We start from the raw sequence: 17,501 nt of genomic DNA, 5'->3' as shown, positions 1-17,501 counted from the left end.
CAGGGCTGCTCCCAGCCCTGCATCACCCTCACAAAGGTCGCGGGATTGCAGTATGCTGTGTGGGGTAATTGCCCACCTTCAACCTCAGTTGTAGCCCCCTGTTCGGGACCTGCAGGAACCAAAGAAGCTTCAGCTGACCGTGTACCTGTGCCACAGCAAAGAAAACCAAGAAAAGTCATCCACAAATGAAATACTTTGGCAGGAGGCTGTATGGACAGGTCACAGGAGCCCTCTTCAGTCCACTAAAACATTGGACCATCACCCCTACTCATGGCTGTTCTGTACATGTTCCCCCCCCCCCCCCCCCCCTTTAGTTTCTCAGCAAAAAATCTCTCAATCAAAACAAGCAGCAGGAGAAGGATACAATGATAAAGGGGATAAGGAGAAAGAGAGACACAAAGAGGAGAAGAAACAGCCAAAGCAACTCGTGATAGAGGATGTGTATAAATGGAGCAGCAGAAGTGGCCTACAGGTTGACAGCACCACTACGCAGAAGGCACCAATAAAGCCTCTGCCCCATCAAGCTCAGATCCAGTACTAGTCTCAGCACCAGCCTCTACATCATCACCACCAACATCAGCCTCTACATCACCATCATCACCATACTACACAATTCATGGTCACACGATCCCATCAGATTCCTGGCCCCTGGGATCATGTCCTTGTAGGGATACACCGTCTTCGCACACAGGAGGTGGAAAAGGACCGTCTCATCCACAACCTGAGCCAGGAGATATCCCAGCTCCGAAAGGAGATGGCATCCATGGTGACAGCCCCACACAATGGACCAGTCGTAGATGCAATTGAGGCACAGATAGCCACTATGCAGTCAGCTATTGAGGAGACTACCAGATGGGCGGATGTTGCAAAACGGGAACCTGTGAAAGCCACCATCATGGAGTACCAGCAGAGGACCAGCAAGGCTCTCAACGTCTGAGTACACAGCATCCCTCGCATAGCCACAATCCCCATGGATGACGCGATCCAATTCATGACCTCCACTGTTAAGGTTCAGGAGCTCGGGATTGAGGGGGCCTGGCGCATCGGGCAAGACCCCAAGCGGAAGCAGCCTCTCATCACCCACTTCAGAGACGCCCAAGCTCAGCTCACAGCACTGCGCAGATGCTCAGCTTTACGTACCCATCCAGAGATCCACTTAGATGAGGATCTTACACCTCTTCAGGTGGAGGAGAGGCGTATACTCCTACAACAGCAGGAGGGGCAACTCTTGATAGGTCCACGACAGGCATCTGGTGGCCCTGGGAGGCAGGGTCTATGAGATTTAGAGCACCTAGACCCTGACTTGCAGAGTTTGGAACTGGCCCACCTAGGATGTGTATAGAGCCGAAGATTGGCCAAAAATACCTAAAGGAAGGATCGTGCATTTAGTCTGAGAGTGTACATAAATTTGTTGTTCAAAACTAAAGAAAGGAAGGATTGTGCATTCAATGTGAAGGCGCACATAAGTTTTTCGATTGTCCATTTCAGAAAAGTGAGAGCAAACAAATGGTTGAAATGGAAACAACATAGACTCAGTCCAAAGTTTCATAAGAGATGAGATTTCAGCCCATGTACTTCTACATTGCATGGGGATATGTGGGGGTTAATTGGTCTCATTTCTTTTTATTCAACACCTCTAAAATTTTGGAGACAAAGGACATATGACATTAACATTTATTTCATGATAGGGTTTAATTTGATCCAAAAGTCCAACAATAATATCCATCCAAGTATCCTCACTTCATTCAGGTCTATCAAGAGTTTTGGAGTAACTCTGCTGTCAGTTGAGAGCAACTCCTTTGGCAATGGAGGCAATGTGACAACCTCCTTTGTTCCAAGCCATCCACTACTTTTGTGCACAAGCTTACTGATCATTGTGTGAGTTTCTGTTTCAAGACTTGACACACTAGTTAGTTATCATCAGCAAGTCTTCTTCAGTTTCAATGATAACTCTTCATGCTGTGCACCATGAGTATATACTATTTTTGTTACATTGGTGGCAACTTTCGCCAGTCTGCAACAGCTCACATCATTTAAAACTTCCAACATCCAATCACCATAAGTGATGGCATGTTGGAAGCTAGTGTATAAACGTGGAGTTAAATTAATTCAGCCCATAGGGCCTTTTCAATTTACCAGATCACCCTCCACTCAATCATATGTCTTTATTAGAATGAGATGTTTTAATTTCCTAACACATTCATATTGAGCCTTGGAGGTGAACCTTGGTGAGTTACACAATAATGCTTGAATGATGAGGTCAAAATAAGATTAACGTACTGTTATTCCATATCATTCCGTGAGGCAGATGCAATCTCCGGAACTAATATTTTGAACATTTTGCTAGATATCCCTTCATAAAACTAGAATATATCCAATCTTACAAATTAAATTCTTTTAATAAAATGGATGAAAGTTCAAAGAACAAAGGAGAGAGAAAGAGACAAGGGAATAAGGGACTTCATGAGAAATATTAACCAAAATTAAGAGTACATTTTTCCTCTATCTAGATGTTTTTGCATAGAGATTTTACTTTATTAACGCTTAGAAAGTAAAATAGCCATTCGATTGAATAACAAATAAACTCAAATCAACATAAAAGAGCGTGAAAGGGTTTAGAGAGAAATAGTAACACCACATGGCATAAACTCTCAAATATGTTTCTATTCAAGAGAGAAACTCTCAAGCATATTTCTATTCAATGATGCTTGGATATGATTACGATAGCAATCTCAAAGAATGGACGGCAAAAATGAGTCTAGAAGTTTTTGCTCATATACATATACCTTTGTAAGACTAGAATATATACAATCATTCAAATTTAGATTTATTGTTGTTCTAAAGTCCAAAAATCTACACAAAAAATAAAAGAGGATCACATTCACTTTACGCATTAGAAATGTCATATCTCCAATCCAAAACTGAAATGTATCTCCAAACCAAGAAGCTGGTCACTCTAGAAATTCCAACTAGTACCCAATTACGCTCAACTAATTGCTAGAACTGCTCGAAAAAGTCAAACGATGACTAGCAAAGACCAAAGATGGTGAAACATGCTCAATCAATCCAGAAAAAACCAAAACTTAAATTTTCACATGTAGCATCCTTTTGGTAAGTCACAATGACCAATCAGTCCTAGACCACTATCTCTAAGTCTATAAACACTCGCAAATTGTCAGAGATGGTAAAAGTAGGTTACATTCTTAAGAATTCGATATTTTAGCAAGAATTGAGGAGAATTGGTGCTAGGAGGCTCATGGAAAGTGGTGGACTAAGCGAAGAGGCTCAAACAAATGTAGATGAGCACAGGAAGCAAATTGCAATGAGGAGAATCGAGCTGGTCTACAAGGAGATGATCACTTGAGCAAGAGGAATTAAGAAACATGCCTGGGTTTTTTGCTGACTTGTATGGCTGATCTATTTCAAGCATAAATAGAAGTTCCTTTCTTTTGAGGGAGAAAAAAAAGAAACATGCGCCTAAGATGTAGAAAGAAACTCCGATCAAATCACAATTCATGACAGAGGGCTGAATTGCAAGATGCTAACATTGGACCATGGATGGAAGAGTGGAATAGATGCGTGGCATAGATACTTGGAATCAGATTACAATTTGTAGAGAGGTTGCAAGATGCAGCAAGGGAGCAAGAGTATTATAGGTGGTTGGTTCAAGCAAGAAGGTGAAGATCTCAACAAGTAGACATTTAAGAATGAAGAGAAAGCAAGACAAGCTAAGAAGCTGTAGTCCACTCCATCCCTCTTCATCCTCTGTATGTGCTCTCCCTCTCTCTCTCTCTCTCTCTCTCTCTCTCTCTCTCTCTCTCTCACACACACACACATATAGCGCCCAGAAACGGCGTTTCTGGGCACCCGAAACAGTTCGCCGTTTCCGTGCTGTTTCCGAAACCAGAAAGAGCGTTTCGGACAGGCCAACCAAAAAAAAAAGGGTTTTGTGCTTTTGCAGTGCCTCTGGAATTTATCCAAGGAAACGTATATATAGAGCAGCAATGTAAGAGCTTGTAGACACCAATGCTCAGCCATAGAAGCAAAAGTACCAGCACACACACGCACCCGCCTCAACCACTGAGTAAGTTGGAACCCCATCGGCGGGTAGGGCAGTTTTTGCTCTCCCTCTCCGTCTCCTCTTGCTCTCCTCTCATCCTACAACCCCCCTCTCAGCCCGCTGCCCCTCCTCCTTGCTCTCCTCTCTAGCATATCCTCCTTGCTCTCCTCAGCCCTTGCCCCCTCTCCTCTCCTCTCCTCCTTGCTCTCCTCTCCAACCTCTCCTTGCTTTCCTCTCCTCCTTGCTCTCCTCAGCCGTTGCCCTCTCCTCTCCTCCTTGTCGTCTCAGGCCTTGTTGTATGACATATGTATTAGTAATAATTACATATATAATATATATTTTATTAACCTTTAAAATCGAAACTCCGTTTCCACTGTTTCTTCTGGTGCCCAAAACTCCAAAACACCATTTCCCGCCCGTTTTCGTTTCCCCGTTTTTGAAACTCTTGGGAACTATGCGAGTCTCTCTCTCTCTCCCAAAAAAAAAAAAGGGCTCCAACCCATAAATCTGGAGTTGCTGCAGCACTTCAGTGTGATACCTAGGACCCCATCACTCCGCTGCAGAGGTATTGTTGATGTATGATCATTGACAGAATTGGGTGGGCACACCACCATGCCCAAAGACGCTACAATTTTCGGCAACAATTTTCCTCGCATTGAAGCAAATTTACCACCTCAACCCAAACCAAGTACCTGGGTGGATCTACTGTACATGTTTCACCAAGGCCTTCTTATATTTATTACAGCACTGATGTTGTATCCACCATACATGTTTGGCCAAGGCCTTCTGATTTATTACAACACGGCCTGATATCCCTCATTGCCATTGCTGGTAGAACTGTCAACATCCCAAACTGCGTATTGGAAAGCAATCGTCCCAAATTGGATCCTAATGATAGATAAACAATTGCTGCTTTTGCATTCAATTATAAATAATAAGGCCAGTTTAAATTAGGTTCAAACATATAATTAACTAAAAGTTATTTCTTCTTTTAAAAATTTGCCCTTTGCCCTATGACCCCTCTACCCGTGTACATAAGTAATAAACATTGAGGCCTAAAATAAATATTATATCCTATGCTTACTAGGGTCATAATCATGCTCGACAACTAAGGATTCCAAAACCGAGGCTTAGGTCTAAATGTGCACTCTCTAGGACGCATGTGAGTGGTCAAGGTAAACTTGTAGAATCTTCAAAATTAGGTTTGTACTATTTTTAAAGTAGGTACTTGTTTTGTTTTGGTATCACTTCTCCTTTCTTATGGTTTTTTTTTAATTATATAAATAATATTGTTATTCCTTATGCTTGCTTTGGTGTTTCATTTGTTTTCTTGTTTTTGCATTGGTAGCATTAGTTTCTCTTTTGTTTTAATAATGGACCTAACTTAACTCTCTCTCTCTCTCTCTCTCTCTCTCTCTCTCTCTCTCTCTCTCACACACACACACACACACATATTTTTTTAAGTTCTCTTTTGCTGTCAAAATTTTTTGTTGTTTTTAGTTGGGTAGTAAGCACTAGGTTTACCCAACAGATTCCAATTTTTTAAAAGCCTAAGGTGGTAAATTTTGCTTGGTATTGATAAGAACATAAGTGTAGCTTTGCTTACTAAGAAATTGTGATTTAGATAGAGGAAAAAACGTTCATGTGATGCACCACATACTTGTCATCCAAGCTACCTACCACCACTTGCTAGCAAAAGGTGTCCTCGATATGAGGCAAACCACTAACTACAACAACTAACGTGGTAAACAACATATGGGGTAGACTCACAAGGCTCATGGCCTTCAAGAATATCCACAACGAGGGCTACATGCTTCTTCCAAAGTGTCCTCACAACGCAAACACCACAAACGTTGTGATACCTAGAGGCAAGAGTACCATGGTCTCATCCTTGTCCCATACGAGATACCCATCATGACACCTCGCAGGGGCGCAAGTGTGTTCACTGCTGCCAATGCGTTCAGCTGTCTATGATGAGTAGAGTACATCAGCAAACTATTTCAGTTCTTTGAAAGCACTCGTATACCCTATGGATACATCATAAATGCTCCAAATACATCAAAATGCCTTGGGACACAGTTGTGCTCATATAGCCATCATCTCACTTACGACCCAACACATGTTCGATAAATCCAAAGCGGATACAATATGCGATCGCTTTCTCTGCCTACATTCTTATACTAGTTGATGCACTAGGCATCTCTACTTCCCCATACATCTTGCTCTCATAGGCTTCTTTGATCTTTTGCAACGTTAATATGAAACGTTTGCTTCAATGAATAGAAAACGAACAAGGTTGACACTAGCAACCTGGGACCAAAATATATAAGAAAGCTAACGCAGCCAGTGCACAAGTTTTGAGGGGTGAAGTAAAGCGACAGCACCGCCGGAATAGAATCCGACTTCTACCTTGAAACGCACGATTACCACGTCGAAGCGATGAATACACCTCCGCATCAAAAGAGACACTTGTAACAAAACACTGCAATAATCATTTGAAAGAGAGTAAGTAAATCCCATACCACAAGTTTGCGGTCCCTCAAGGACATGTACATATCTGGTTGCGCCATGAGAACACTTCAGAGTCGCGTTTGTCTCTTTACTTCTTGTGCTCCGTCTTGTCGCACTCTCTAGGCCTTCCTGCACAAACACAATTCTTCTCTCACGCACTTGGGATCTAGAGTACTGCAAGAGAAGACAAAACTAACATCCCGAAGAAGCAGAGAGCCCGAAAATAATGGAACCGCATCGCTTGCCTGTAATTGGCAACTATCAGCTTGCAACGATGGGTCTTCGACCTAAAATTTGTCGTGTCAAATTTTGGTGTTGACTTGACATACTAGCTTTTAGACAAACAAAAGAAAAATGAATACCTGTAAAGAGTATGTCTCCTCTCAACAAAAATGACAATTCTCTTCCTCGGGCAACATTGATGCATTATGTGGCAATTATTATTTATAGTAAGACATGGAATCACTCTACAAAGGACTAACACACAAGTAGTAGCACAATAGTCATGCTAATAAAGCAATAGGCCAACAACAATGATGGCAAACTAGGCATTACATATATTTTTGGAGTCCAAAAGCACAAGCTTGCTAAACTAACAGTGTATGAGCCAAAGCACAAGCCTTAGAGCATGGGTCAATAAGTAGATAGGTCAAGTGACTCAATAAGGAGGTCAAGGGAGATTTCTAATATAATAAGGCATATCCTAGATTGTAAGCTCATGAGGGGTTTGTGATATAATAAACTATGAGTAGATAGATCAAGTGACTCAATAAGGGAGTTAAGGGAGATTCATGGTCTAATAAGGCACATCCTAGATTGTAAGCTCACACAAAGCTTGAGTACATGATGGGATGGTGGGCTAATTATCTTCTTGAGGGTAATTTGAATATAAAAAGACCAAGGTTGCTAAATATATAAAGACCAAGGTTAAAGACCCAACCAATCCAAAAAGTCTCATGGGAGAGCATGCACCAGTAGCCCGTCAAGAAGGTCAAATGCTTCTTTGATTCTTGGAACAACTCATGGAGAATGTGCACTCCTAGGGGATCCCTCTAGCCGGCTACTTGATCAAGTGGGCTCCCTTTAGTAGTGTGCAGGCTGAAGCACTTTGTTGTAGTTGGCTTTCAACACCCAAAGCATTTTCATGCCAATCTCAGGCCACTTGGATCCTGGTTTTCTTGCCTCAACTCGATAGTAAAACACAACTTTGCAACATGGGTGATCCTTGGAGCCCTTTCTTTGCTCAAGTTACCTCTTTTTTAGCTCTTTCCAAGAGCCTTTTCTTTACTCGAGTTAGCTCTTTTGCACCTAGAGTAGCTCTAGGGCTACCTCTTGTACACCTTTTAGCCTGTAGAGTTTCTGTATTGGGCAAGGTTTCCTTGATTTAGATGAAAAAGTTTTGGGCTTAGCTGGCCTGCCTTATTGGCTTTTGTACTAGCCCCTCCCAAGCCTAGGGTAGTCTCTAGCTTGAGTTCTGGTTGGCATTTTTTGCTAGGTCTTCTCCTTGCTTTCTTTCCCCTCCTTTTCCACCTCCCCCTTCTCCTTTTTCAATAGCGCAAGACCCTTAGTTTTGGAGAAAAGAGGCTTGGTGGTGACTTTTTTATGACAAAAGGGGCTCTTATGGTAGCACCTTCAATTCCCCATACTATTAAGGTTTTACTTTCTCCTTACAATAAATAGTATATGCAGTTAACAATTTAGTATTTACAAGGTTAGGTTGTGGTGGGCAAAATTGTTGGTTTCACACCTCAAGTAGCCAAATTTGGGATGGTTGCAAGCAAACTTGGCATTACAGGGGCCAGTGCCTCCAATGTAGATAGATGGGTCACTTAGCATGCAATTGCCCCAAAGGATAGAGATGGGCCCCTCCCCCCCATAAACTCGATCAAGGTAGTGGAGTCTAGCCCCAAGTGGATAGGGCCGAGCATCCATGTAGGCAATAGCACCAACAAGAGTCCCAAACCCTTTGGGTGAAGCCTTCCAAGTGTTGAGGATATTGTAAATTGCACTATCTACATAGGGCATTAGGGGAAAACCCTAACCCTAACCTGAAGGGGTTCACTTGCATATATATTCGTGTTCATGTTCAAAACAACATAGTGTACAGTTAGTATTTCATGTGTACTCCTCTCTCTCTCTCCCTTTCTCACTCCCCACTCATCATGGTATCAGAGCCGATGGTGCTCCCACTCCCCTCATGAGTGTCAAGCCCTCCTTCATGAGGCATCCTCCATTGAGAGAGTTTTTCGTTGAGAAAGAGTGCAAGCCCTTGTTCCATCAAGGCATGAAAGCCCTTGCTCCATCAAGGCACAAGCCCTCCATTTGAGGCATCTTCACCACCCACATAGCTCATCTTGTAGAGCTCTTCTCTCTCGCTATTTTAGATCAAAAAGCTTTTGGTTTTGCTTCATGGAGCTCAAGTTATAGCCATTTCCGTTCTCATGATAAATTATTTGAGAGGATTATGTGAGAGATGAGAAAAATAGGTGACATGAGGTGAAAGGGAGCAGAGAAAAAGAGAAAGGAGGGACCTTTGAAAGATATTTGTTTGGTTCTATGAGAAAAGAGAGAGCGTCTTCAGAGGAAGAGTCTCCAAAGAGACCTTTTTGTGGATGACAGAACATCTCTTCTTTAGGTAGCATGTTCGATCAGGATTGCAAACAAATGGCCTTCTCGGCTAGACCATAGGGCGACCATAGCTATCAAGCAGCCTGACTCAACTCCTAAGGAGCAACAAAGTAACCAGAGATGAGTTAGTTCTCAAACTCATAGCTACAAGCTCAATCGCCTCACGCAGCTCATCTACAACAAAAGCCATGCAACAAGCTCTTCAATGAGTAGCACCACTGATAGAAGGAAGAGAAATCCATCCAGCAAGACTTAGCATACACGGCCATGCATAGTGCTACCCAGGCACAATTGCCTCATAGGCACAATACATTTTTGCATGTGACCTTAGCCTACCACCTCATCACAGGATACCTCATCATTTTGACCACCCCTCTTGTGATCAAAGTTTGGCCATCCTTCCGGGAGCCATAACTTTTGATGCAAGTGGAATTTGGAGGTGATCCAAAAAGCAAAAATCATTACCAAATCGTGCTCTACATGCTAAACACCTCAGATCTACCATCTAAAATTTTCCATAGTTCAGCATCATGCAATTCTCATCATCAAAACCACCTCCTAATCCATTGCAGCGTACCCGACACATGAAAATGAATGAGATAAAATTCATTTGCTGCATTTGATGCTCTGACATGAAGTCTATCTATAGACTAGCACCACTTTAGAGGAGATCCAACTCCACTAAACCAAGCAAGCCATTGCCACATTACCCGATTAGTTCCCAGCATCATCAATCCCATTCGATTCTATCATCAGTGTACACATTCACACATCTAACACCAGCTCAGTCCCTTGGCATTTGGAAGTTCATCACATAGTGTGAAAACTTGGCAAAGTGATCTTCCTCAGATTCAAGATTGTTGTACTCACATGCCACCCATGTAAAGTCACACATTGTTGACCAGTTTGGCATTGGTTCCTGCACATACACATCAGCCTTATATAGCCTCTTGGCTATGCCGGACACTTAATTGTCATCAGTTTCTTATAGGCTTGATCCTTGGTGCACAGTTGTTCTCACATGACTTGGTTTTGACCATTTAGCACAAGCCCCCTAGTGGCAGCTGGAGCATAAGCCCCCTAGTGGTAGGTCTCATACAATGTTCTTATGAGAAGATACTCTTGTCGATACATGGGTAAGCATCTTTCTATAGAGCACTAGACCGCCTCCAGCATGGAGTTATTCACATCACACTATTGATGATACACCAGTGATGACTCCGGATGACATCCGTGAGTGGAAAGAGAACCTACTTTGACCATTCATTGGCATAGGGTATGTACTAGCCTATGATGTAGACTCAAGCATCATTGGTCTTGATAGATCAGACACAGATGTACCACATGCTAGCATAGATCAGCTCATAACTTATGATCATGCACATTTGATTGTAAATCCTCACCACGACAAGGCACATTCAATGGTAAGCCCTCAACATGAGGCACATTCGATGATAAGCCCTCAGCACAAGGCAGTCCCATCTACATCAGCACTGTCTGATTCCTGTGAGGTACAACATCATTTTCATGCATGGATATAACTCCATTTACAGTCACATCATATGCAAATACAACAGTAGGAGTTCAATTATGATAACGTAGTTATTCAGTAGGTAAGTCCTCAGTATGAGACACTCACATCTCCAACCACATGGGGAGATACATGCCACAGCGCATTCAACTCCTCAGGTAATACCATTCTAGCATCCACCACTGATGCTTTCACCTTTGACATGGAGCATACCTTGGACACAGTTTCCACGAGCAATTTAGATCAGCAAATCAATCTACAGGACATTCTATCATCGGCTCATTCATGTCGCATTGCACCACCCTTGGATTTAGTGAGTGACGATCACCACCTTCGATTAGCAGATTCCTTAGTGTGAGGATATTTATGCATTAGTGCAGTCCTGCTCCAATGCAATGGACATCTTCAGGCTCAACCATAGCACAACCTGGGGAGACTCAGTGTTTCATCATGCACTTATGGTTGTCGTATAGAACCCATACTTGATGCAGATTAGTGGTTGGATCCACAACTTCATATCAGTCCCTACATCAACATTTGGCACCTTCTATGCCTTAGGGACATCTTTTGCATTCTCAGTTTCATTTTAGGATTTTAGATCTTTTTATGTTTTGCTCCACCTTGAGCCTACGATAGATGCTACATCCCATGCCGATGAATGTTTAGCCATGCACACATCAGACGACCTTTAGCTCATGACAATTGAGCATATAGGTTTGATAGGTTGTCGTACCTTGTTAGTTTTATGGGCCTATTCTTTAGTAGAAAATTGTAACATACTTGATCTTGGTCCCTAGATTTTCAGCCCTTGGATCACTTTGTCCACATCGACTATGCGGTCTTCTTTGACCCCACATCATTTGATAGAAATCATAGTTCTAGTGCAGCATAACGCTAACATTGCTATCAGTTCTTTTGGTTGGTGACACCCTTTTTGTCACGACCTACCGGATCATATCTTCACGACTAGACCAACTAGCTTCACATCTGGATGTCTCTTTTACAGAGCAACTGCACAGTCCACAACAACTAATGACATGTTTAGCTTTGACATGTTCAACATGCAGCCATACCCACCATTCTTCATGCAGTCATCTTTTGATCAACCAATATTTGATCCAGGTGGACTTTACTTACTGCATATTTCCTTCCTCTCCCCTTTAGCCTATCTTCTGGGTTTTATTCCCAAAGGCAAAGGATGACCCACAACTTAAGAGGGGGAAATATACATCTTGTACAGGATCACATAAGTTGTACTTATTGTCAATGCTTCCGCTACATAGTCATTGTGCTCACACATGCACATACTACTCTGATTCCTTCCAGTTCTGCATTAAACAAAACACAAAAAAGGCTTGTACATGCACCCTCTAGTTACCCAATGCAATTTAAGAAGGGTGTGTTGAGGATTGTGTAGATTTCACTATCTACATAGGGCATTAGGGGCAAACCCTAACCCTAACCCTAAGGAGTTCACAAATATATATATTCATGTTCATGTTCAATTGTCCCTCATTCTGTGCCTCCTCCTGATTCACCTGTTGGTCTCCTCATTTTTTTTGGCTCGGAATGATCCCGTCAACCTCACCGTAGGTATCAAAATCGCCTGTCCCTCATTCTGTGCCTCCTCCTGATTCACCTGTTGGTCTCCTGTCCCCCCCATTGTGAGCGCTTCAAGGTCTGAGGGCATTGTGAGTTCCTCTTGCTCTTTCTTGCTCTCCTTTGCTAGCAACGCTAGCAACACGACATGTGAAAGGGGGGGTGAAGAGCCCGCCTCTTAACTCTTGCACCACACCTGTGTATGAGGGCCTTGAAGCCTGTTTGGTGTCTCTACTGCCAATGGTTGGAGAGAGAGGGATTGCAACAATGACAGTTCTTGACGGTCCATTCTTCGAAGGTGGTGATGAAGATAAATCTTTCAATGCGTAGGATCTCCATTCAGAACGTCATTGTCAAAGAAGTCCGCATCGATTCCTTGCAAAGGTGGTGTCACATCAATAGTACCTTGTGAGAGAGCTAGATTTGGAGGACCTCTGCTTTTAGTGTCAGTCCCCATCCCTTTTTCTCTAGTTGGGGTTTTAATACATGCTATTACACTCTTCACCCCAGCCTCTTCTGCTTTTGTCAACACCCATGGTTCCTTTGGTAAAATCACCTTGCCGGCATGGTTTTGTTTTGGAAAAAATGATATTTTTGTTTTCATCACTTTCTCGTCCTCTCATGCTTTTGGCCTATCTCTATCCCCAATCATATGTTTCCACAAATTTTTTGACACATTTTTTAACATGTGCATTGGGTCTACTAGATATGGAACTTTAAGTTGCCTTCAACAAGGAAGAGTGTAAAATATGGAAAGATGTTGCATGCTAGGTGGAGGTGTTTTGACTTCTAGATCATGCCAAATCCAGTCCCAATTATTAGATCTCATGTCTAGAGGAATGGAGCTAGTTTTGGCTCCCCAAAAAATGGATCCACTCTATATCACTAGTCCATAGGAAGAAACCAGTTGTGCTGATATCTTTGAAAGATCTTTTGAGTACCAGCTGCACAAACTATCTCCACAATTTGAACATGCATGATATTTGGACACTTGGAGACCTATTAAAATGATAGGACACAATAAAATAGTCTACAAAAGTGAAATAATAATACAAAAGAATACAATCAATCGCAAATCAATTTTGGTGAATCTAGAGGAATAGAATTTCAGTACCTGAGCAGATAATCATGCATGGTCCACATTAGAATACCTTTAACTTGAAAATGACATTGGCCCAAAGGCTTTGAAATGTCATAATCATGCATGCCATTCCATAAAATTTGTTACTCATATACCAAAGGGGCTAGATACTTGAAACCAAAAGGTATTTTTTTTCACACACAAATTCACTACTTAATCAATTGGAGAAGAAGAACACAATTACACCACAAAAGCGATAGCCAACTAGGTACAATCTCCCTCCCTAGATGAGTGGACGCTTCCTCATCTAGAGTATTTATGATATTTCATAAAAGCACCAAGGAGCCAAAATTACCCCTCTCATCCAAAAGGAGGGATTTGCTTTACATAGCCATCTTAGGGCCCAAAAATGAATTATGTCCAATACAATATATATTGCTCAAACTTGCAATAATAAAGCAAATACAAAATTGGCCCATGGCCATATAAAATGCGTTGTACGACACCTCGATCAGTACCCTCGCACTAACTCCAATCCTCGCTATGAGTTCCATCACTTGTACTCAAGCGGCCAATTACATTAGTTATTAACAATTGATTAAACGAATCACCGAATTACCGATCCCAACATAGCAACACAATAATCAAGCACAACACCAATAACACTAGCGACATCAGTATTTACATGGAATCACCCACAATACTGACCATCTACTATGGCAAAACACAAGCTAGTCAGGCATCCCTAACTAACCACACAAAGTATCCACTAGGACCCCCGTCGCGTCCGGTGCGCTCCTATGGAGTACTTTGCCATAGTCACACTTGACAAAAATAATAATGTCCAAAGCAAGATATATCAAAAATATAATTTTCGTAACAATACTCATCCATGTTCTTCATCTTGTGCTTACTTGGCACAATGAGGGCCAACAATATATGCCCCTTTATGGTTAGCCAAGGAGGAATATTATAGATTGTGACTACTATTGGCCACGTGGACCATGTGGATTGATGCCAAAATGGATTAGCACCATCCGTAGCCAATCCAAGGCACAAATGTTGAGACTTAAGCCCAAACTTTGGCCACTTCTTTTCTATGTGTCTCTAAGCCTTTCCATCCACAGGGATCCTTAATGTTCCATTCATGTGGTGGTTGTGAGAATGCCAATCTATAAGTTCTGCTAATGAGATCCACAACAAAACAAGTGCCAGATGCGTGTTAAGATGGGCATGTGTCATAGTACCTTTCCCAAAATCTTTTGTCATTGTGTCTCTTATCAGTATTGAGATGCACCACATTGTGAACAAGTCGTAGAGTGCTCGTATGTTCCTTTGTAAATGATGTACTCATGGGATATGCATATGCAAGCATTTTCCTTGCATCCTTTCTTGAGTTGGGAGTAGTGTTTAAAGTAACTTGAGACATCAATCCATTCAACAAATTTGAAGTACCAAATTGGAAGTACCCTAGAAGTACATGCAATGAACCTATAGTTTGTGAATACATAAGATCTCTTACCGAAAGAGGGATGAAACAATAGTGTATGACCATCCATAGATTGCTTGTAAATTTAAGATCAAAATAATGGCTGCAAGAAGAGATCTGAATGCAAGATGAGATTTGCTTGCTCCTTCATATAACATGGTACTTGCTTCATGCCTCCACTTTCGTACTCATGTTATCCTACCTAATCACTTCAACATCTTCATCTCTTTCATCTTGCAATGAGGGAGAATTGAAGTAAGTGTTTATCATGTCCTGCATTATTTCATCCTCATTTAGTGCATCTCCTCTTCAGTGCTTCTATTTTGTTACTCTTCTGGCTATTGATCTTCCCTTAGAGCATTTCAATATCCTTGGGTCAACATTGACTCATGACGATGATTATACAATGCCTATGCTCTCAAAATTCTTGGGAATTTTCATCTCCTTGCATGAAAAGAGTTTGGTGAATCGACTAAAAAAGGTCACATACAAGAATGGAACTATAGTACTTGAAAAGAATTAGTCTATCGACTCACAAACAAGCAAACAAAGCTTGTACTTCATCATTCAAATCAACCTCGGGTAAAGGTTCGAAGTGACCATATATCTTTATATGTATGATTGAAATATTGTGTAGTCTTCTTATTTGTTGTTTGCATTGTGCACAATCACACAAGATCCATTGATAAAAATTTTCTCTACTAATCAGTTCTTCAGATTCTAATGATCTCGAAGACATCTACAAAGGGAACACTTTTACTATGTTATTCTATAATCCATGCATGATGACAAAAAATTGCACAAGATGGATCCTAATAGTTAAAATTATGCCACTTCTTTGTCCCACCACTATTTATGTCAAAAACTTCTTTAGAAAACTTACCAGAGTCGATATTTCTGTGAATCTTAGAGTTGATAAAAGCATCGAAAATTTCTTTTGCTAGCAGGACTCTGTAATCTTTCTTTGATAATCACAAAAATATTAAGCTGCCTCATGAAAATGATGGGGGGGAAATACTATGTACTCACAGAGTTTGATGCAGCTCGAATACCATTATGGTATACACTAATTATTTTCCAACTGGTAGTGAGACTTTATTTCCTAGAAAAACAGGCATCCATGGTCTTCTTGTCATGCAAATGCTATCTGATGGGCATGAAACTGACACGAGCCTTAAAATCACCCATCTTACGGATTATTCAAAGTATTATGTCCATTGGATACCATTTTCATGGTGAAAAAAGAATATTTCCTTGTTTTTAACTTTGTTAGAAGTACCTCTCATGCATGAGGTATTCTTGATTTTATACATACAGATGTATGGGGTTATGCCCAGACTCGCAGCATCAATGGTTCACTTTATTTCTTGACTTTCATCGATGACTACAGCAGATATTGTTGGGTCTACTTTCTGAAAGAGAAATCTGAAGTGTTTTCCAGATTTCAAGAATTCAAAGCCATGGTAGAAAACCAAACAGGAAGAAAGATCAAGGTCATGAGATCAGATAGACGAGGTGAATACATGTCTTCAGCCTTCATGAACTTTTGCAAAAATCATGGCAGTCGGTGACAATTCACATGTGCAGATACTCCTCAGCAGAATGCAAGAGCTGAAAGGAAGAATGGGACTTTAGCAGATAGTGCTAGAGCAATGCTTAGTGAAAAGCATCTTCTGAATCAATATTGGGCAGAAGCAATAGCTACAGCAAACTACTTGCTTAATCGGCTTCCTGCCGAACCGATACAAGGTATGACTCCTTATGAAGCATTCACTGGACATAAGCCACACATTGGGCATCTCCGCATATTTGGTTGCATAGTATATGCCCACATACATGATGATCATCGCAAAAAATTGGATGCAAAGTCACGCAAATGCATCATGGTTAGCTATAGTGAAGAAAGCAAAGCATACAAATTGTATGATCCCATCAACCACAAAGTCATTATCTCTAGAGATGTAATCTTTGATGAGGAATCAGAATGGAAAACCTCACCTACTTCACAGCCATCGATAGAACAGGTTGATGAAGAAGGGTAAGAATTACCAACAACACCCCAAGCAGAGCCACAGTAGCTCAGAGGTCTACTAGAGAAAGCAGACCACCAACCAGATTGACATATGCTCAGAAAGGCAAAGCAATTCAGGTGGAAACCACCAACTATGCTGTTATGACTACCATCATGGCTACAGAAGAGCTAGTGTACTTCGAAGATGCAGTAGACAAGCCAGAATGGCAAACTGCTATGAATGAAGAAATGGATGCTTTGTATAAAAATAACACTTGGGAATTATGCGACCTTCCACCAGGAAAGAAGGCCATAGTAAACAAATGGGTATACAAAGTGAAGTACAATCTAGATGGCAATATTCAAAGATACAAAGCCAGATTAGTTGCAAAAGGATTTGCACAACAATATGGTCAAGACTATGATGAGACTTATGCTCTAGTAGCAAAGATGGATTCCATATGGTCCTTGATATCACTAGTGACACTCAGCAAATGGAATGTATACCAACTCGATGTCAAGAATGCATTTCTCAATGGTTATCTAGACGAGGAAGTCTACATGCAACAACCAGGAGGTTATGTTGAACCA

General features: G+C 41.4%; 1 protein-coding gene across 4 annotated transcripts in view; it reads right to left on the bottom strand.

The window, feature by feature from the left end:
* LOC147886076 (uncharacterized) overlaps positions 1–7,039 on the bottom strand; it is a 30,457-nt gene extending 23,418 nt beyond the window's left edge. For 2 of the 4 annotated variants that reach the window (XM_087395418.1, XM_087395416.1), the window contains exons 1-2: positions 6,817–6,897; positions 6,583–6,700 (exon numbers count right to left, since the gene is read on the bottom strand). Coding sequence is in view for 3 of the 4 variants with exons in the window: in XM_087395416.1 (XP_087251542.1) it covers positions 6,583–6,630 (48 nt within the window). In the remaining variant the exon portion in view is untranslated. Of the gene's footprint in view, positions 1–6,582; positions 6,701–6,816; positions 6,898–6,933 lie in introns of those variants that run through there. The other 2 variants (XM_087395415.1, XM_087395417.1) reach the window with 2 other exon arrangements.
* Positions 7,040–17,501: the final 10,462 nt, after the last annotated feature.

This window comes from Dipteris shenzhenensis, chromosome 24 (assembly GCF_047967505.1).
Source record: "Dipteris shenzhenensis isolate YYH24624 ecotype China chromosome 24, Dip_SZ_1.0, whole genome shotgun sequence".
NCBI lineage: Eukaryota > Viridiplantae > Streptophyta > Polypodiopsida > Gleicheniales > Dipteridaceae > Dipteris > Dipteris shenzhenensis.
This window is presented reverse-complemented; position numbering and strand designations above follow the sequence as displayed.